At 41.2% G+C, this 22020-nt stretch overlaps 2 protein-coding genes across 2 annotated transcripts; both read right to left on the reverse strand.

Annotated features, from left to right (window-relative positions):
* On the reverse strand, nucleotides 1-4489 carry rgcc (regulator of cell cycle). Its single transcript, XM_058620887.1, has 5 exons — nucleotides 4334-4489; nucleotides 3303-3476; nucleotides 2410-2517; nucleotides 2012-2074; nucleotides 1-595 (listed from the first exon to the last, which is right to left on the reverse strand). Exons 1-5 carry the CDS (start codon nucleotides 4359-4361, stop codon nucleotides 588-590), a joined length of 381 nt encoding a protein of 126 aa, XP_058476870.1. The 5' UTR covers nucleotides 4362-4489; the 3' UTR covers nucleotides 1-587.
* A 1122-nt stretch (nucleotides 4490-5611) lies between these two features.
* f5 (coagulation factor V) lies at nucleotides 5612-21458 on the reverse strand. Its single transcript, XM_058620897.1, has 26 exons — nucleotides 21238-21458; nucleotides 20316-20398; nucleotides 19642-19764; nucleotides 18380-18592; nucleotides 18105-18269; nucleotides 17129-17350; nucleotides 16029-16194; nucleotides 15710-15890; nucleotides 14880-14976; nucleotides 14589-14794; nucleotides 14190-14337; nucleotides 13834-14046; nucleotides 13388-13741; nucleotides 11122-13051; nucleotides 10805-10973; nucleotides 10385-10621; nucleotides 10061-10277; nucleotides 9780-9959; nucleotides 9453-9569; nucleotides 9270-9341; nucleotides 9068-9153; nucleotides 8834-8989; nucleotides 8217-8361; nucleotides 7462-7613; nucleotides 6870-7052; nucleotides 5612-6742 (listed from the first exon to the last, which is right to left on the reverse strand). Exons 1-26 carry the CDS (start codon nucleotides 21399-21401, stop codon nucleotides 6596-6598), a joined length of 6126 nt encoding a protein of 2041 aa, XP_058476880.1. The 5' UTR covers nucleotides 21402-21458; the 3' UTR covers nucleotides 5612-6595.
* Between the last annotated feature and the right edge of the window lie 562 nt (nucleotides 21459-22020).

A 22020-nucleotide genomic window follows, 5' to 3' on the forward strand; every position in this document is an offset into this window, starting at 1 on the left:
TGTTACTAAAAGAAGAAGATTTCCATATTTTAATGTCGTCTCTGTATTAAATATACATTCTCATTTCCAGGTTTCGTCCTCGGCTGGATTAACTTTCAACTTTATTCCAGAGAGTCAAACTTTAATCCGACTGTTAGAATCATTATTTACACAAGTTACAAAAATATAGCTCACAAAAAATTGCAATGTACAATAAGAAGCTCTATAAAATTACAAATATAGTCCTATTTCTATTATTATTATTACTATTATTATGATCATAATAATAAAAAGCCACCTTTTACATATGTTTTAAATACTCGTGTACTGCCCCGTGTGGCGGGAGGACTCGTGTTCCAGTGACGGGATTATGTCCGGACAGCGCTGGCGGTCGGAGGCCAGATTACACGCCGGCTCCAGAGGACGACGATGATGACGATGATGATGATGATGATGATGATGATGATGATGATGTCGTGGTGGAGTCACTCGGCAGTTGCCGTGGCGTCCAGCTGTATCCTGGCGGGTGGTTTTCAGTGTGGGTGTGTGTGGGGAGGGGAGGGTGGAGCAGACATCCCTCCCTCCCTCCATCATGGCTGCCCTCTGTGTCACATGCCTGGGAACACACACATGCACACACACACACACACACACACACGCACACACACACACACGCACACACACACACACAGAGAGAGAGAGAGCTGATGAGAGTTGGACTCTTGTCTCCGAGGTCGTGGACGAGCTGCTCGTCCCTCATAAACACGCCAGTCTCCGCGGGCTAACCCGAGGGGGGCGGGGCCGTCTGACTCCAGTGTCCAGCTGTGACAGACAGACAGACAGACAGACAGACAGCCCAGGGCCGCGTCCCAAATCACTCCCTCCTCACCGTAATCGTGTCGTTGACGTTTTATGTCACTGTCTGTGTCTCACACTGACCTCAGAAAACTGTCTGTGGCGACGTCTTATTTAACTTTATCTCACTGTGAGACACACTTTACCTGTTTAGTGTTTTAATCCACTCACTCTCCCACAGAGAAAATCAGCCATTTAAGGAGCTGCTGCTCCTCTGCTGCCTCGTGTGGTCACTTTGTGTCACTGACTTTAATCTGAATGAACCGAATTCTACACAATAAGACATTTGAATTTAGTGATGGAGGCAGCAGTGGATCAACAACTCCTGTGTGTGTGTGTCTGTGCGTGTGTGTGTGTGTCTGTGTGTGTGTGCGTGTGTCTGTGTGTGTGTGCGTGCGTGTGTGCGTGTGTGTCTGTGTGTGTGTGTGGTTTACACTGAACAGTAATCCCGTGTATTTGCAGGTTAGTTGGTTTAAATCTGATTTACAGACTTTACTCTGCATTGACAGTGAATGAGTGAGTGAATGAGTGAATGATTGAGTGAGTGAATGATTGAGTGAGTGAGTGAGTGAGTGGGTGATGTTCGGACACAATCATGCTTCTCATTCCACTCGTCACATTTTCAGTGGGAAAAATTTCTGGTTTTTTTTTCTTTTTTCACTCACTCACTCACATTCCTGCTGCTCTGATGCAAGTTTGAACAGTGACAGAGTGAAAGAGTGAACAAGTGAAAGAGTGAACAAGTGTGTTCACGTGGTGTTGGCAGTGTTTGTGACGCAGTGAAACCTGACCCCACTTCTCTCTCTCCACTGAAACCTCGCACGCCTCGTGGGCCTCATTAAAGCTCCGCCCCACAAGAGGGGGTGTGTCCTGAGCGGCCGTTAGCTTAGAGACATTCTGATCAGCGGGGGGCGCCAGCGCACACACACACACACATCAATTCATCAACACCTCTGACAGATAAGCTATGCTAAGCTACGCTATGACAGCTATAGTTATGGTAGTTAAGCTATCTTACAACAGCTAAGCTACATTACGTCATCTAGGATACATTATGGAAGCTAAGCTACGCTACGACAGCTAAGCTACGCTATGACAACTAAACTGCGTTATGACAGCTATGACAAGTTATGGTAACTAAGCTACATTATAAACCTAAGCTAACATTAGCACTTACTCTCTAACGTTCTGTCCAGGTCGGCGATGAAGTCCTCCAGATCTTTAGTGTCTCCAAGTTTGGCTGAAACAAAAAAACAAAGATTTTATTGTGAGGACAAATGTTTACACACACACACACACACACACACACACACACACATAAGTCTTTTACAGACACATCAGTATGATGTATTCATGTTTACTGACATTAAAACATAAATGTGTTTAAATCTTATACAAGTTATAAATATCTGTTTGTCTTATTGTTCATTTATTTATGTGTTTGTTTGCAGGTGACGTCGCGTGTCATGTGACGTCGTGTGACATGTGACGTCGCGTGTCATGTGACGTCGCGTGTCAGGTGACGTCGCGTGTCAGGTGACGTCGCGTGTCATGTGACGTCGTGTGTCAGCTCACGTTTTGGTGACATCAGAGGAGGTGAGTTTGATATCGGGGAGAAAACAGTGGGAGAATTCAGCCGTTCATCACTGAAGCTGAAGCTGTTTCTGTTCAGAGACTCTGCACCTGTGACACACACACACACACACACACGCACACACGCACACACACACACACACACACACACTTTAATTCAGTGGTTCACAAACACGATGCACGAGTTAGCTCGCATCAAGATCTAAACTGTGATTTAAAAAGTGGATCCTTTGGTTAACCAAACACTGGGTTGGGACCCCCAGGTGGATCATGGGAGATATTTTCTGGGTCCCTCAACAAATTTGCAGAATTTTTCCAACCTTTAAATAATAATTAGTCACTAAATTATTATTATTAACACATTTAGGAAACCAAACAATGGGTCGGGGTCCCCAGATGGGTGATAGGAGAATTTTTTTTGGGTCCCCCAAACAAATTTGCAAAATTTTCCTAACGTCTGTCTGTCTGTCTGTCTGCCTGTCTGTCTTCCTGTCTGTCTGTCTGCCTGTCTGTCTTCCTGTCTGTCTGTCTGCCTGCCTGTCTGCCTGTCTAAAATGTTTGGGAAACAACACACAGTGTAAGACAGGAGGCGCCTCTGTCTCACACACACACACACACACACATTAATCTGCTCTGTCAGCTGTGTGTCCATCCATCAGGCTGCGAGACAATAGGAGGACAGCTCTGTCCTCATTAGACTGCCATGGAGAAGACAGAGCTGCTGCAGGAATCTGATCTGAACTGTGTGTAAACACCTGAGCCCGTCAGAACCAGACCAGGTCCAAACTGAACTGAACTAAATAAAGTGATATATGATATATTCTGAGATGTGATGAGATGTGATTCTGGGCTGTGATTGGTCGACGGTGACTCACTCTCAGAGTCGCTGATGCCGCTGTCGCTCACGCTGGCGCTGCTCCGCCTCTTCATGGTCTTCAGGTGCTCGTCGTACCTGAAGTGACGTTTGTCCACCGGAGACTTGAAATCTTCCATCACGGCGTCAAACTCGCACAGAGCGTCGTTCAGATCCTCCGTGTTTACCAACTTTGCTGCATGCAAATAAAACACATTATATTTATACAAACTAACTAGACTTTTAATACACGTGTATGAAAAATACAACTTCTATAAAGTCTCATATAATAATTCATATAGAACTAGACTTGTATATATGTGTGTGTGTGTGTGTGTGAAAACTATATATGGGAAATAAATATGACTTCATATAACTTTGAACCTTTTTAAATACATATATTAAAAGTCATTTACATGAGAAATACATGTATAAAGTAATATTTTATGTATTAAAAGTCATAATCACAGGAAATACTAATATAATATCACTTAACTTATATACATATAGAAAATCTATATATGACTTCATGTAACTTTATTTTTATATATAAAAAACAATCACATATAAAGGAATAAACATTTGGACTTTTTATAAACGTATATTTAGAGTCATTTACGTTAGAAATTCATACGTAAATTAAAACCTTTAATATACGTGTATATGGAAAATACACGTTTGAACTTTACTTTATACAAACATGTGAAATATGACTTTATATAAAAATAATATTTCAAACAATATAAATATAATATGCATTGTAACCTTTTATAAATATAAATAAATGTGACCTTTTAACATAAGAAACATACAAATATGTTGATAATATTTGTGTTTTCAGGAGAATCTGAACGTTCTATGACACCATGAAAAAGTATAATTCACAGATGAATGACACAGAACTACAGTCAGTCATATTATAACTAACATGTGATTAAATGTGTTGCATTAAATCAACAAATTAACTTTAAAAGATAAAAAAAAACAACTAGAAAAATTTATTTAAATTTAAATTTAAACATTTGACTTCAGTTAAAAATATGAATCATTTACCTTGAGGTTTAAGTTTTGGAGATTTCATGATTCCAGAGGTCAGAGGTCAGATTTATCCACGACTGTGTGTGTGTGTGTGTGTGTCAGAGTAAAGTCCCGCGCGCGCTCTCTCTCTCTCTCTCTCTCTCTCTCTCTCTCTCTCTCTCTCTCTCTCTCTCTCTCTCTCTCTCGTTAATCTCGCGCAGCTCCTGAACTGAACTCACTCTTTCAGCTTCCGCAGCTTTTTAAAGAGCTCTGCCCAGAGGGGGCGGGGCCTGGTGAGGGAGGCGTGGCGGGCCTTCCCTCCCTCTGTGTGTGTGTGACTCCTGTTTGTAAACAGCCTGCTGGGTGTGACGTCATCACCGTGGTGATATTTTTAATCACATTTTTTTGTTGCCGGGCAGATCATGAGTCACTCAACTGCATTTAAATGTAATTCATAACTGTTCATTCATTCATGTGTTCATCATGAGTTTATTTTAACTTTTTAAAAATGTCTATATTTACATCATTATTTTTTAAATGTGCTGTCGAGAAACAAATAAAAACACATAAAAACACAGATTATCTACATTTAATACAATTTATATGAAGATATAAGTGAATATTATGACTTTTGTCCGTTATTGATTCATATATTATAATATATAATTATAATAATTGACTTTGGGTTTATTTAAACTCCCATGATCCTCAAAAACGTCCTTTATGTACCTAATATTACATTAACTGTCCGTCTTTTTAAACAGTTGTTGTTTGTTTATGTTGTTTTGACATTGAGAAACACAGAAATACACTGTAAATACAGATTATCTTCATTTAAAACAATATATATGAAGATATAAGTGAATACATTACATTTGAGAGGAAGTAACCAATAAAACGTCTCTTAATTCACTAAATTAACATTTTATTGTAAGTTTTGATTTTATTTTCCTTGAAATAAAAACCTTGTATAGTATTGTACATGTTATTAACGTAAGTTGTCTGATATAATGATTCACAAAGCAAAGCAATTATAATTATTTATCATTATTTTAGTAGCTTTTGTGCATAAATCTATGAAAAATCGCTAATATTAGGTTCAGATGATCTGTTTGGATTATAAATCATAAAATGATGGTGAATTCATGTTTAAAAAGCTCAATATTTGCCTTTGAAGTTAGAAATACTAACACCATGCGTTGTCTCTCTGTCTGAAAGGTGAAGCTGCAGCGACACCTGGTGGTGCAGCGTCACCATTACATCTGATGATGTTACAGTGTTTTTAGCTCTCACACATAAAACAAAAGACAAGAATAAGAATATAGGATTCATATTTATTGCAAAATAAATGACATAAAACTCTACTTTATATATTTTATATTTACAGTCATTTCTACTTCTTGACTTATTTCAGACACAAAACGTTAAACATCTTCAAAAATAAACTCAAAAACAGGTTTTTATCAAACATTTCCATGAGAGTGAAGAGAAAGTTCTGACTCCACTATAAATATGTGTGACCTTTCTTATTTAAACACATCGCAAAGGTCAACGGCGCCCCCTGCTGCTGAGAACAAGCATAAGACAGACTCACCTGATAACTCACACCAAACCTCCTAGAGGAAATCAGTGATTTTAACGTCACACACACACACAGGAGTCGTTGATCCACTGCTGCCTCCATCACTAAGTTCTAATGTCTGATTTTGTAAAATTCAGCTTTTGAAATATTTAAATTAGACATTCCTCAGTGACACAAAGTGACCACACGAGGCAACAGAGGACCAGCAGCTCCTGTGTCCCCGTCAGCTAAAATCAGTGATTTTCTCTCTGGGATTTGGTGTGGGAGAGTGAGTGGTTTACAAACGTCAGTTTCCTGTTGTAAAAGTCTGTCTCACAGTGAGATAAAGACGTGGACGTGTTCTTAAAGACATCGTAGACTTAAACTGACGTAGATTCAGCCAATCCCAGTTGACGTAGGATGAAAAGCCAAACTTAAACCTGAACTATCACTTTTATGTTTATCGTTTATGGCATGATTCAGTGTTTTCTAAATAATCCTTTTAAAAAAATAAAATAAAGTAAAATGTATGTAATTGTGTTTATTTTTCTAATTCTGTTTGGTTACAATTAAATCTGGCAAGAAATAAAATGATATTTCCTCATTTATCGAACAGCATCCTTTATATAAATGACACATACACATACACTTACACATTATTATGTATTATGTTTTCTTTTGTATGGTTGACCTGACATGGATTATTCAGTACAGACGTGTGTGTGTGTGTGTGTGTGTCACTCAAATTCACAGCCCAGCAGTTCTACTCTCATGGTGATGGAGTTCATCCAGCTGATGGGCATGATGCGGATGAAGCGAGAGAAAATGGGCGGGTAGATGTAGTTCTTCACGTGCATGTTGTTGTCCGTGTTTCCAGGGAACGTCTGGATTTGAACAGAGAGGAAAAAAATGTTTTTAAAGAACGAAACTAAACCTTTAAACCTGAACTAAACTAAACCTTTAAACCTGAACACAGCCTGCTGTGATGTCACTGTGTGTGTGTGTGTTGACCTTGAACGGGAGCTCGTCGTCGTCCGTGTACTGGGTCCAGTGAGCGCCGTTGTCGCTGTACTGCAGAGAGTACGACATGACGTACATCTCTTTGCCCAGAGACTTGGCTCCCTGCGTTATTATACCTGTGATCTTCTGCACGTGAGGCAGTTCCACCTGCAGCCACTGGTTCCTGTCACTGTGCTGTGGACAAAGAAAACACAGAGAGGAGGCTCCAAATGAACACATGAATCTACGACTGCGATTTTTAATTCACGCGTCATTAAATCAGGGTGTCTGCTTAATTCAGTTCATTCAAGTTCAAGTTATATAAAAACAACTTCATTCATCAAGGTGTTACAATTTAAATATATATATATATATATATATATATATTAAATCTGTGCGTTTTATTTTCAGAATACACTGAAAAAAACGAAATAGTTAAAAATATTACTTATGAACTTAAAAATATTATGAAGTTCGTCAACCATTTTCTTTTTTTGGAAAAACATTGATTTGTTACCACGTGTAAATCTAATATTGGGCATAAATGAGCTTTAAAGCTTAGATCAGTAAGTGTGGACACGCTAGCATTAGCAGGCTTCACTACCTTAGCCTGCCATGCGTTGACGGAGCCCTGCATATCGAGCCGCGCCAGGGACGGTTTCCAGGGTCCAGAGTACCAGCTGGAGGCCGCAGAGCTTGCAGTTATACGATGGTCTTCGATGAGTCCGTTCTCTATCCCCAGAGGAACCGAGCAGCCTGAGGCCGGAGATCACAAAGGTCACATTAATAGAATCCAATGTGAACGTGAAAGTTGTCTTTACGAGCGCCTTTTTACTGGATCCAGAAGAATTTTCTGGATTTGTATAGAACTTTAGCCGCTTACAGCTACGACCATCTTACATAAACGTGACAAAGTTCATCCCGATCTGTGAAGATGTGGCACACCAAATCTGTAATCTGGATCAGATCCATATGAAACTTGGTCTGATGGTAGAAAGTCTGATCCTGCACACACATACCAAATTATATTCAAATCTGATGAGTTTTTATCGTGTTGTGATTGTTTTCTTTACAGTTTTGTCATTACAAGAGAATGGGATTTCTTGAAAATTAAGTTTAGTGACGTCATCAGTGGGCAGATTCTTATCAAAATTAAATAGGAACATACTTGGGTGATCACCCGCCCATCACTAAAAAAGTCACATTGATCCGTCAAAAAGCTGTGGACAGGAAGTTGCTAACAGGAGGACAAACGTACAGAAAACAACAACAACGTCCTTGTCGGAGGTAACAACCTTCGATGAATATCGCAGTACTTACGCTCGCCCACATCCATGTACACATGCTGTAGTAACTCACCATCGAGCTCACAGCCGTAGAACTCCATGCGAACTGTGGCTTTGTTGTACCATTCGGTGGGGTGGAGCCTGACAAAGCGTGCAATTATTGGAGGAAAGAAGGTATTTTTCTTGGTCTCGTAGGCTTCCCTGTTCCCAGTGAACACCTGGTAGAGGATGGAGAAAGACATTCATGCCGGGATCAGACAATACCATATTTATTTTTTGTCTTTCACGATGGTCGGGCAACTGGCAACACTACGACTATGACCCCGACACTGTGTGAGTTCACAGGTCATTGAGGCGGCGGCTCAAGGAGTTGTCAATCATGGCTACCGAAGCATGGGTGATGCTCCTGGTAGTCTCTTGAACTCTCAGTTCCTGGTAGTCTCTTGAACTCTCAGTTATCTTATTGGTCAACGTCCAGGAGCATGTCGTAGGGGGTCAGACGAAGCAGGATGCCAACTCTCTGTTCTTCATTTATGTTACACTACACGAGCAACAATGTACATGTGTCGCTCACGCCTGAATATCGGCCTGAACATCGGCCAGAATTCAATTTAAGAAGTAACCACACATGTCACTTTGCTGATGTTTTACTACTCATCATAGTGGTGATCAAACCCCGCCCACTCCCACCTTTCGGAGGTCCTTGCTGTCACCCTTATAGAAGATCCACTTGCGGCGGTCCGTGCTGTAGGAGATCAGGTACTTGACCACATACTGGTAACTGAAAATCTGCTTGGCTCCCTGCGTGGCCACCTGACTGATCACAACCGGCCGCTGGAAGTCCACCTGCACAGGAAGTAGTTTGTTTTCACACCGAAAAAACCCCACACCGTACACATTAAAATAAAACATTATTACACATACCTGGATCCAGCTGTGCTTCTGGTCCATGCTCCATGCGTTGTATTTACCCAGATTGTTCAATCTGGCAAGATGGGGCTCCCAGTATCCTTCAAAGATGGAGATACTTTTCAAACTCTGTGACCTCTTTGATCACAGAGCTTTGTTGTCATAGTCATGGAATCATTTTTACACTGTAGTCACAGAAAGGAGGAGAAATGGTTACCTCTGGTGTTGATGGCTGTGATCTGGTCATCTTTCACGCTGCCCGATTGGAGACCCAGTGGATGGTAACAGTCTAAGAAGACACATAAAAGTCATATCAAGCATAAAAACACAACATAACAGTAAGTCATTGGAATGATAGAAAGTCATACTTCAAATGTTGCAGGGTTTTGAGTGTTCGTACCATTATCTAGAACCAGGAAGAGTGTCTGCATGCCCTTTTTCTGGTTGAAACCAACCTCTGTCTCCAGTTGCCACAGGCCAGGTCTGGACGGATACATCTCCAGAGTAGCAAAGGTCCCTGCAGAGACAGGTTTTATGCATTTTTAGTAATTCATTTGCTGCGGGAGGTGGAGCTAGTTTCAAGCTGATGTCGGGTAAAAAGCGGGGTACACCCTTGCTGTGAGGCAACAGTGCTATCCACTACAAATGTCCCATCTACATTCAAAACATCAATCAAACAAAGCCAGTTGTTGTTTCCATGTTATGGTTGGTTTGGAATGGTTCTAACCAGGCAACAGTGGGAACACAGCTTGTCTGTGGCTCGTGGTCTGCTTGTGGAGGAACGTCTGTCCGTGGAAGTGGACACTGTGGAAATCCTTGGGACCACCCATGTTGATCAGGTGCCAGCGTGCCAGCTGGTTAGTGTACATCCTCAGGCCCTTCAGGTTGTATATGATACCGTTGATGGCTGAAGTAAAAACAGTAAAACACAGCATGTAATCATCATATTCAAAGGACTTTTTGGGTCGATTTGGGATCGATTTGTTAAAAGTAAGCCAAGTGCATTACAGTGGAACTTGTAGTCGTCCTTGGCACGTGGTACCATGATCCTTCGACGGCTTTTCCTCCGCATTATCTCGATGTTCTGCTCAAAGTACCAGCTCTGCGACTCATCAAAGGTCATGAAAAGCAGCATGAACTCCCGCACATCTGGTAAATTCCTGTCCAGGGTTCCTTTCCGACACACCAGCAAAGGCCCAATCAAACCAGAGTGAATGTCCTTTTCCTAAGAGAAAGGTGTGTCTTGGATTTGAACTGTACACAGCAGCTTTGTCTGTATTTTAAAATTCTCGACTTATTACACATTATATTTGTGTAATAATAAGTACTCACAGGATTAACACCTGAGTAGTAAGCCCAGGTCCGACAGTCAGACTCATCTGGCAATGGGCCGACCTTTGCATCGACCTTCCACAGATATGTGAAGGTGGTATTTGGTTGAACCTCATCATCAAATTTGTACCAGTATGTGGATCCGTCCTCATAAGAGAGACCTTCTGTCCGCTTGGTGTAGGCAACCCCATTTGGGTGAACGGAGTACGGCCTGTTGGCATTGTTCCTGAACACCACCTTTAGAAGACACATTCATTTAGAAATGTTCTTGCTAACAGTCAGATAATGCTCATGTAACACAAATGAAGTAACCACTTCATTTGGACCTAGCTTGTTTTCATGCTAAAATAATCCACTAAATTTAATCCCAAATTCAAATATTAGCAATATGATACAGACATCTTTAGACCACAGTCTTACCATGATGCTTTGTCCAACCTCTGCCTTGATGACTGGTCCCAGGATGCCGAGATGCTCATTCATCTCTCCACGGATGTCTGGTGTTCTGAAACTACTGTCCATGTAACCCCGGAAAACCACCTTGGTGAACGATGTTTTTTGGGTGTTTTGTTGCATTTTGTCCTGCCTCCTGTGGTGATAACACAACAATGTTTATGGATATGTGTATATGTTGTGCAATGTGTTGTAATTATTGTAAAGTAATTACAGTAATTAATATTGTTAGTATTACAGTATTAATTCTTAAATGTCATTGTTTCTGCCATGTCTGAGCTTACTTTTGTCCGTAGCCAGCATAGTCCCACTCAACCTCTTCTGCTGAGATGTAATACGTCTTCACGTTTGGGCCTAAATCCTTAAGGTAGAATTTTGTTGTCTCATCCAGACTCAGACCCTTTAAGTCCTCATGGCTGCTGTAGGGATCTTTGTAGGTCACATATTCATATTCATTTGCTTTCAAGTTTTCCTCATCCAGCCCTAGATGACTTGGTTCATCCCCAGGAACATACAGCTCATAGTCACTGAAATCCGGCCGGGGCACACCGATGACCACAGGCACGTTGATGAGCTCATCCTCATCGGATACAGGCTGTGGGATGTTGGGTCGTGCCCCACGCGGGGTCACGGCCGGATTGAATCCACGAGGAGAGAACGGTAAACCGCTCCTGACCTGAGGCTTGTAGACCTTCCTCCTCCTTGTTTTCATGCCTTCACCAATCTGGGGCTTGTGTCGCAAGTTCACCTTCTTGAGCTTCCTTTTTGGAGCTGGTGTTGTTTGAGGGGCTTGTTTCTCAAAATATTTCACCATGTGGTCAGGAATCTCCATGGGCTCCATTTGGTGAGCTCCATCATAAGTCCAGTTGTGACCTTGTATTTTGACCGAGGTGGTTTTTATCACTTCTGCGTTGTTTTCTTTGAGGTAGATGAGCACTTCCTCACTTCTCTCCGAACTGAGCTCCTCAGAACTTTCTGTGTTTACGCCACTGCTGGAGACGGTCAGGTTAGACAAATCCAGAGTCGTATTGGAGAAGCTTTCTGCAGGAGCTGTGATGTTCTCCCTGGTTATGTTGTCTTTCTTCTCCACCTCAAGGATGGTCAGGTTGTATCTGCTTGTTCTGTTAATCCCTCTAATCTCTGGCATGGACAATGAATGGTTAGTTGCATTTACTGACACATTCACATGTTTAATTGCTGAAGTGGAAACAGACACATTGCCCTCAGTTAAATTGTTGGGACTGCTGGTGCTGTAATTGGATAGAGGTGGAGAGTATGAGAACACATCTCCTCTGGTGAGTCCATTCTCTGAGTCTTCTGTCATTATTGTGTCCACAGATGTCTGGTTATCTCCAGTCACGGTTATGTTGATTTTCTCAGTCTCCAAGTGGGAAGTTGCATTTCCGGCTAACAATACTGTAACATTAGCAATTCCTTGCAAATTTACCGTAACATTGGTGGGCTCTTGTTTTGGAAGTGTAAGATTGGTGGCTTCTTGTTTTGGTAGCGTAACATTGGTGGCTTCTTGTTTCAGTATTGTAACATTGGGGGCTCCTTGTTTTGGTACTGTAACATTGGTGGCTCCTTGTTTCGGTATCGTAACATTGGTGGCTTCTTGTTTCGGTATCGTAACATTGGTGGCTCCTTGTTTTGGTATCGTAACATTGGTGGCTCCTTGTTTCGGTATCGTAACATTGGTGGCTTCTTGTTTCGGTATCGTAACATTGGTGGCTCCTTGTTTTGGTATCGTAACATTGGTGGCCTTTTGTTTTGGTAGCGTAACATTGGTGGCCTTTTGTTTTGGTAGCGTAAGATTGGTGGCCTCTTGTTTCGGTAGCGTAACATTGGTGGCTTCTTGTTTCGGTAGCGTAACATTGGTGGCTTCTTGTTTCGGTATCGTAACATTGGTGGCTTCTTGTTTCGGTAGCGTAACATTGGTGGCTCCTTGTTTTGGTATCGTAACATTGGTGGCTCCTTGTTTCGGTATCGTAACATTGGTGGCTTCTTGTTTCGGTATCGTAACATTGGTGGCTCCTTGTTTTGGTATCGTAACATTGGTGGCCTTTTGTTTTGGTAGCGTAACATTGGTGGCCTTTTGTTTTGGTAGCGTAAGATTGGTGGCCTCTTGTTTCGGTAGCGTAACATTGGTGGCTTCTTGTTTCGGTATCGTAACATTGGTGGCTTCTTGTTTCGGTAGCGTAACATTGGTGGCTTCTTGTTTTGATAGCGTAAAATTAGTCATCTCTCGAGACACATTTCCAGCAGGTGATGAAGCCGTAGCATTGTGGGCTGTTGTGTTTTTTGTATCAAACATTTTGTTAGAGTCAGTTGTGTTCTCTGTTATGATCATGGAAGAATTGCTAGCGGAAGTTGCGGTATGTATTTGTGTTGTGTTCTCACTCATGCTTCGGTGCAGCAGATTTACCACGGTGACATTTATACTGTCGACCTCCATCAAATTGGAAAACGTCTTGTTTTGTGTTTTTAGCTTTGTAATAACAAATGTCTCATTTTTACTCTTTGTCCTGTTGAAGTTAACATTTGTATCACCATCTGGCACATCCACAGCATCATAGTCAAGAAAAGAGAGGTCCAGCTTCTCCATGTCTGAGTTCACAGATTGGTTCTTCAGGGACCTGATGCCCCATTGAGCTGCCCACTGGTCTGTGTAATCATCTATAGCTGTTGTTGCTCCTTTTGCTCCTGTTTCAGGTTCCGGAGTCGCTTGGTCTTCCTTGATGATGTCATCCAAGGTCGGAGGCTTCCACACTGTAAATTCTCTGACTGTTGCTGGTTCATCGTCATACTCGTACACGGAGTCCCGAAAACATTCAACGTCCTGAAACTTCAAACGCATCCCTTTGGTTGTTTCATGGGAATTCAGGGAAGCCATGAGCCAGACACCTATTTTGAAGAAAACCAAAAACCATCAACAAAAGACCTCTACATTGCACGCAATATTTTGGTACAAAGAGGCATCGCCAGTTCTAACTAACCAATGTTGTCCATGGCCATCGTGATGGTTTCTCCGGTCATGGGGTAGAGGCTTAGAAAGTCCTCGGTCCGCTCATTCAGCTCAAACGGATGGCCGTAGAACGTCGCAGTCTGGATGTAGTCCTGCGCTCCAACGCTCGACAAGTGCCACGTTGCTATCTCACCTTTGCAGAAACCCAAGAGTTCGCCGCTCTCGAAAGCATAACCATTAATTGCTGTTAGGACACAGACATCGACATTTGTGATTGACAGGCACCTGAAGGGGATGCAGTTGGATAAATGAAGAAATAATGCAGAGTAATTTCTCATTGTCATTTACGATTAACTTGTGTTAGCTACAGTTTAAGGAAGAACTTACTGTGCATGACATTGGACTTGTAGAAGTCTGGGTTTGCCTTGTTGACTTTGGTCGGATCACTAAAGTGGCGAATGTTGTAATCCAGGTACCAGCTCTTGTTTTCATCAAACACAGCAAACATAGCGTGCTGTTCTTTGTCTGCTTTCAGCTGTAGAAACAAACCATAACCTTCACTTTTTCCGTTCATACGGATAATTTACACAACATTTTTGATTCTGACAGCTATCACTGTTAGAGGAGGCCAGAACCAAATTTCCCTCCCAACCACAAATGTCCACCCCCTGAAGGTCGAGCAATGTTTAAAAACTTTAGGATTTACCTTCTGAGGAACAGGAATGTATAAAGGTCGATCACATCAAGACTTTTGCTAGCTTGCCTACACGTGGCGATGCTTTTTACCTGCACGTTCCTGACGTTCAGAGACTGACTCTTGCAGATGAGGATCGGTCCGATCAGTCCTGATGCGATGTCTCGCGGTGTGTCCACAGCACTGTGGTACATCCTTGTCAGACACCGCGAGTCTCCCTCCAAAGGCTCATCCTCTTCCACCACTCTCCACACGTATGTGTATGTCTCCCCCGGCTGAACGCCATGAGAGTGGTTGCCTGGAAACCACATCGCAAAGTACCTCATTAGATTCAGGATAACTGTTTTGTGTGGACAGTGAGGACTGGTGACACTGATCAGTACCTCCTTCTGGGTAGTTGACTCCCTCCTCTGACTTCTCTATTGTGAGGCCATGTGGGTAGATGCTGTAAGGCCGGGACGCCATGTTTTTAAAAACAATCTGTGAAAAGAGAAGAGGATGTAAACAATGTTTGTACTCAATGTGTGCCAGGGTTTTTTTGTGTATATTTGTGTTTGAGCAGTTGTTTTTGTGTGTTTTTGGTGACAAATAGAAGTTCTGTTTACTTTTTTATAATGATGTAATAATAATGGTCACTCATTATTTGGCAGTCAGTCTGTTTGTGGACATAAAATAGCTCAGTATTTGTCAGTCAGTCTGTTGGTGGATGTACAGAATAGTTCATTATTTGGCAGTCAGTCTGTTGGTGGATGTACAGAATAGCTCAGTATTTGGCAGTCTGTTGGTTGATGTCCACAATAGCTCATTATTTGGCAGTCAGTCCATTGGTGGATATAGATACCATCTCATTATTTTGCAATTCTCCATGTTCTTGTCCACTAAAATTTCCAGTTCATCCATTTTAATCAAAAATAAGTACATGATTAATAATATGCAATCTTGAGTCTTGATGCCATGTGTCATTTTGTCAACATTATTTTAAATGTGTCTTCCAAACATTGTTTCCATGGCCAGAAATGTGACTTTAGCAACATAGAGTCACACCTGCTATCCTTCTGAATCGCTATATTGATAAAAAAAAACCCAAAAAAAACCCCATTTCATTTTATTTTAAAACATAGAGACATAAATATTAAATAGATAATAATTGTTTGGGGGCCCAGAAAGACTTTGACTTTGGGAACCCGCTGCTCTTCATGTTCTTAGATCTCACCGTGATGACGTCTCTGATTTGTGCTCTGATCACGGGGCCCAGGATCCCGAGCTCGTTCTTCCTCTGCTTTGTCTCCATCCTCTCGGTGAACGACTCGTTCTTGTACATCGTGTACACGGCCTTCTTGTACCTCTGTCCTATCCGTGTTGGCGACTGTTTCAAGTAGAGGTGCTTGAAGTCCCTGCACAAGGAGATAAGACGTCGTTATTTAATCACACGAGCAGATAAACAAGACACATCCAGTGTTTCTATCAGTTTATATGTGGAAATACTCCAGCATGACATTAAATCTAACAGTACAATCAAAAATGCTGCTTACTCATCAATGTGTTGAGGCATATTTGGAGCGTAATCCCAGAATATCTCCTCGGCAGCGATGAAATACTGCCACTGCCTGCTCTCTCTCTTCTGTGCCATCGTCATGCGTCGCCGCGGCGCCTCAAAGTCATCGCACGACTTCACGTCCACGAACGCGTGCATACCAGCTGCAACAGCAACCATTTCATATTTAGTTACACAAAAGCAGGGGTTCCCAAAGTCTGGGTTGGGACCCACAGATGGGTCGTGGGAGATTTTCTGTGGAGCCTTAGTTAAGATTTATGTGTACATATTTTAAAAGTGTAACTAAACTAACTCTGCCCAGTGCCTGCTGTAAAAGAGAGTTGAGTGTTGAATTTGACACATCAGATTTTAATGATATTTGGTGAGTGTGTGCAGAATCAGACGCTCTACCATCCGATTTGATTTTGTCTGGATCTGAACAAGATTACAGATTTGGCGTCAATTTAAATTTTACATAGTTTAGTCCCATTGAAACATTTCAGATGATGTCTGAATATCTCATCGACATCTTAACAGATCAGTGTGGATTTTTCCTGATGGGTAAATGATCACATAAGTATATCCCCATTCCAAATTTACCCACTGATGACGTCATAAAACATGATCATGGTCAAGAAATCCTATTCTCTTATAATAGGCAAAACTGTAAAGAAAACAATCATAACGCATAAAACAATCATCGGTTTTTAATTAAATTTGTTTATATGTGCAGGATCAGACACCATCACACCAAATTTCATATGGATCTAATCCAGATTACGGATTTGGTGGCAAATGGAACCTGTTTCTTATAATGGGCAAACCCTAACCCTGTAAAAATAACCAGTCATAAATCTGTTAAAACGTATTGGATTTGAACAAAGTTTGGTATATATGTGCAGGATCAGACACTCTACCATCACACCAAATTCCATATGGATCTAATCCAGATTACAGATTAGGTGGCAATTTAAATGTAACATGGTTTTAGTCCCGCGTGTGTATCTCAGCGTCATCTTAATGTATCGGATGAATCTTTGTCGTGTTTGTGTGAGACGGTCGTAACGTTCTATTCAGCGGATGAAAACGCGTGTTTACCTTCGATGTGTTTGCTGGTGTGTGAGGACAGCATCCAGCGACCCGGGTGAACGGCCACCATGCTGGCGGTGGCGGTGGAGCCGCTGATGAGACCCACGGAGGACATCTTGCGTCCGTTCTGCTGCAGAACCTGACCGTTCATGTGCACCGAGAACACCTCGGCCTCCGAGCTCATGGCCACCAGGTGGATGCTGACGGAGGCGTGAGCGCACACGCTGACGTCTGCGGAGGAAACGGGGAAACTGTCGGAAACTGTCGGTGTTTGGTTGTTCTTCATATTTTTGAAAATAACAATGACGTTAGGGTTCATTTATCAAACACACATCTTTGAAATGTCTCTTTTACCCTTTCAAAACAATATAAATGTTAAAGTTATTTTGGAAACACAGAAGCAAGAGTATGTGTCAGTATGACGAGGCCATGTTGAGTTTTGAGGAGTGGAAACACAGATTATCTGTGTTTTCTGTATCAGTTCAGTTTGTTTGTTTCATTTAAATAGAACTGAGTCAAACTCTGAGACGATACTGTGACGAAAGATAAATCGGGTCACATTTAACCTGTTATATAATCATTTAAACTGAAGTAGAGCTACAGTAACATCAACAACGTTCATCTCCTCTATGTCATCTTTTTAAATGAAAACTAAAGTGACGTGAAACTAGGTTTGCATATCTTCTTCACTTGTATTATTTGTGTGTTAACAAAAATGTGAAATTGTGTGTTCATACAATTTATATTAACTTAATTAATCTGAGTCTTTCCAGCAAGTTAATGTGAACGTGATTTAGTTTGGTTGAACTTCATTAAATTAAATTAAATTAAATTAAATTAAATTAAATTAAATTAAATTAAATTAAATTAAATTAAATTAAATTAAATTAATTTAAAAAAAACATTTCTTCCTTTGTCAGTTTAGTTCTACATGTTTGGTTTGTCGGAGTAACTCCCAGTTACCATGGTAACCTGACAGACTGACCAGGAAGTGATCCGTGTGTGTATCCGTTGATGGTGTGTTTGACGTGGTCGTCCGTCGCGTGTCCGCTCGCGACTTTGTATCTGCTCTCTTTCTCGTCAAAGATCCCGAACAGGAACACGTACTCGTGGTGGACGTTGATCTGCTTCCTGTCCTCGTCCAGGCTGCCTGAGGACACAGACGGACAGACGAACGGGGGGACAATGAGTCAGCAAACCTCAACAACCACAGCAGCAGGGGACTAAACTGAGGACGTGGACAACGTCTCTGCTGCTCACCGCGCTTGCAGATGAGCAAAGTCCCGATGAGACCTGAGTTGTAGTCCTGGACGACGTCCTGGTGTGAGACGTAGGTGTAGGTCAGACAGGCGGGGTCACTTTTCTGCGGCGCGACAGCCGACGTCACCTCCCAGTAATAGACGTGTTCGCCGCCCGGCTGCACGATGTCGTCCTCTTTCTCCTTCTGTGACGTGTTGTCAAAGTAGTGAGCGCCTACGAAAGAAAACATAGAAACAGCAGCGGTCAGGAAAACTCGACTTCTACCCCCCGCTAGACTCCATGGCGCCTCCTTTTGGCTGCTCTACTCAGCAGCTGCACAGTTGCTATTTTAGCATCGCTAACAACTGCCTATGCTGCAAAGAAACCTAAAATAGAGAGAATAAACCCCAAAAAAGCATGCATCTAAGTGGGCGGGGTCTTTCTTTCAGACAGATCATCTAGGGTAACAACTGCCTATGCTGCAAAGAAACCTAAAATCGGACAGAAAAGAGGCAAAAACATGTGTCAATGTAGGCGGGGCCTTTCAGAGATGGATGGTGGGAGGAGCCTCCATATCAAAACACTGCTATGGTCATTATCCGTGTGCTGGAAACCCAATTTGTTTTAAATTAAATAGTGTTATATTCCGATGTTTTTATGAAATAAATATACGTTTTGTTTGAAGTTATTTGTAAACAAATAAAATATTTTTTTTTGATATCTTTCACCGTAATAGTTAATTCTATAAAATAAAATACAGGTTTTTATGTTAAATACTGGAATGACATAAACTGCTCTTGCCTACTGCAGCTTTCATTTCCACTGCTTTTATAATGTGACCTTTTCTTCTTTAGGTTTCACGTCATCCTCCCATGAACTTATTTTGTGGAGTTAATGAAGAAATCATGTCGTCACGTCATCTGTGCAGGCGTTTAACGATGTTTAGCTTCTTTCTTATTTAAATTCATAAGATATTTTTCTGTCTAAATCGCTAAAATGACTTGAGGGAGAATTAAAGGAAGCTTAGTGTTCATTTCCTGAGGTTCCTAACAAAGCGCCCTGTTGGACTCCAGCACTGTCCGCTCTGATAAATCTGCCTGTTCTGGTTAATATGTTAGAAAAAGACAAACAGTCGTTGTTTGTTGTGTTGGCCAATCTTGTGTAACCTCATGCAGCAGTTATTGTGGGTGTGTGGTGTCTCCGGGTTTGTTGCAGCAGTTCCAGTCACCACAGCCGCAGCTGCATTAACAGACAGACAGACAGACAGACAGACAGACACGCACCCTCGGACTGTTTCCCGTAAGCGACCCCGTGTGGGTGGAGGCTGTGAGCTCCGGTGGCCATGTTCCTGAAAGTGACGACAATGGTCTCGCCCTCCTCGGCCCTCAGCGTGGGTCCAAGAAGACCTGCAGAGACAAACACACACACACACACACACACACACTCACACTTAACTTACACTTACACTTAACTTACACTTACACTTAACTTACACTGCATGTGTGTGTGTGTGTGAGCGCTCTAACCTGTGAGAACAGGTTCATCATGACTCATCATTATTATTGTTGTTGATTCACTGACTGAGATTTTTAACACTAAACATGACATCATCATTAGCCTGATAGCACACGTGCTGCAATGTTCATAGAAAGACAGACAGACAGACAGACAGACAGACAGACAGACATCAGTGATGTCATCTTTAGCTAATGTTTGGCTGAAATTAAGCATTTTATTTAGCTGTAGTTAGTGTTTTAGCTAACATTTAGCTAACAGTAAGCTAGTTTTAGCTCTATTATAGAGAGGTAGATGATTGATAGGTAGGTAGAATTAGGGAGGTCGATTCAACTGCAATAGTTTTATTTACAAAGGTATACAGTACTAAATCACAGAGTTCTTTTTTAGAGTGTCTCTGTCTGTGTGACGAGTGAATTTAAAGGAGTTCCGCGTCATTTACCTAACCAGGTGGGATGAGTCTTCGCCTGCCTGAAGCCTTCATCATACTCCCGAAACACCACTTTCTTATAGGTGGGACCAAACCTACACAACGGTGGAAAAACACAGAATATTAGTCAGAAGTGAAGGAAAAATAAACAGAACTCGGAGGACAGCACATTTATCATTATTATTATTATTATTATCATTACACGCACCGTGTCTGTTTGTTTAAATATATACATGATGTTTTTGCAGATGAGAAAACATTGAAGGACAGACTGACTTCAGCTAAAATACATACATTAACAATGATGAAACAAAACTATAAGATAGGATCATTATTATTATTATGAGTTATTGATGTCCCATAAGAAACATTCAAGTTGATACAACACAATACACTCTCATTTAATTTCTACACAATTTCACATCAATGTTTTATTTTATTTTAGTTTAGTTTAAAAAAACTTAATTAATTTGAGTGGTATTTTTTAGTTAATTTGAATACAAATTAACAAGTTACAAAGTCAAACTGAAGTTTTAACATATAAATTAGGCATTTGTCTTCATATAACTTGGTAACTTTATTGGTGGGTTGTTATTTTTAGTAATTCAATAAGTTAGATTGTGATTTATTTATGTGTTACCTTTGTACACTGGAGCGCTGTGACGAAAGAATTTCCCGCAAGGGATTAATAAAGTATATTCTATTCTATTCTATTCTATTCTGTTCTGTTACTGTAGAACTTTTGAATTCAATTCATTCAAAATAAAGTAAATAAACCAGTTAAAGATTTGTTCAGTGTAGAAACAACTTATAGATAAAATGCAGGATAAATAACAATAAAAAAAGAATAGAAATTCTATAACGTGTACAAAGCAAAGTCCAAACGTGCTCAAATAATTGTGAAAGTGTGAAATTGTAACAGTTGTGTTGTCACCTGTGTGCGTCACTGTCCCAGTATTTCCAGTCGAGCTCGACAGCAGCGATGTAATAATGTCTCTCTCTGGTTTGATGCTGCTCTGCTCTGACGTGAAGGAAAGTCACAAGAACCAGGACGAGCAGCAGGAGACGCTGAGCTGCAGCCCAGCACACCAGCCTCATGTCTGCTTCAGACTTCTGCTTCTTCTGAGAGTCTGAGAAATGAGGAGGTCGACTGTGTGCTTTATCTGTCACTGACACACAACCACACACACACACACACATCATGTCCCAGGGCAATGACCTGTGTGTGTTTTTCTTTTTTCTCTCCTCAGACGGAAACCTCATGTTTCTGTGAATCATCTCCTTCAAACGTGTGTTTATTTCATCTTCTCTAAAATAAAACTCAACAACAGTGTGGTTATAAATTACTCTACACATTTCTGAGACCTCAGAATTTCCCACGACCAAAACGAGTCACAATTAAAGGGCAAAAAAACACCACTGTAAACTTTTACTGTTTATTTTTTATTTATGGAGCAGAAAACTAGTCTAAAAAACACTTATTTACATTTATTTGTACGTATTTATAGTTTTTCTTTCTCACTGATTGTGACCATTTTTTCTTTCATGATTATTGATTTTTACGTTGCAGTTACTGCTAAAGTCCTGTAGAGGGTGCTGTGGTGGTTAAATAAATGGGCATTTTCATATCTCTTATGATTATTTTGTGGTTAGCTTGCATTTTTGTGCTCATTTTATCCACATTTTGTGTCTCCTATGTGGTATTTTGAAATAATGA

Source organism: Solea solea, chromosome 2, assembly GCF_958295425.1.
Source record: "Solea solea chromosome 2, fSolSol10.1, whole genome shotgun sequence".
NCBI classification, from domain to species: domain Eukaryota; kingdom Metazoa; phylum Chordata; class Actinopteri; order Pleuronectiformes; family Soleidae; genus Solea; species Solea solea.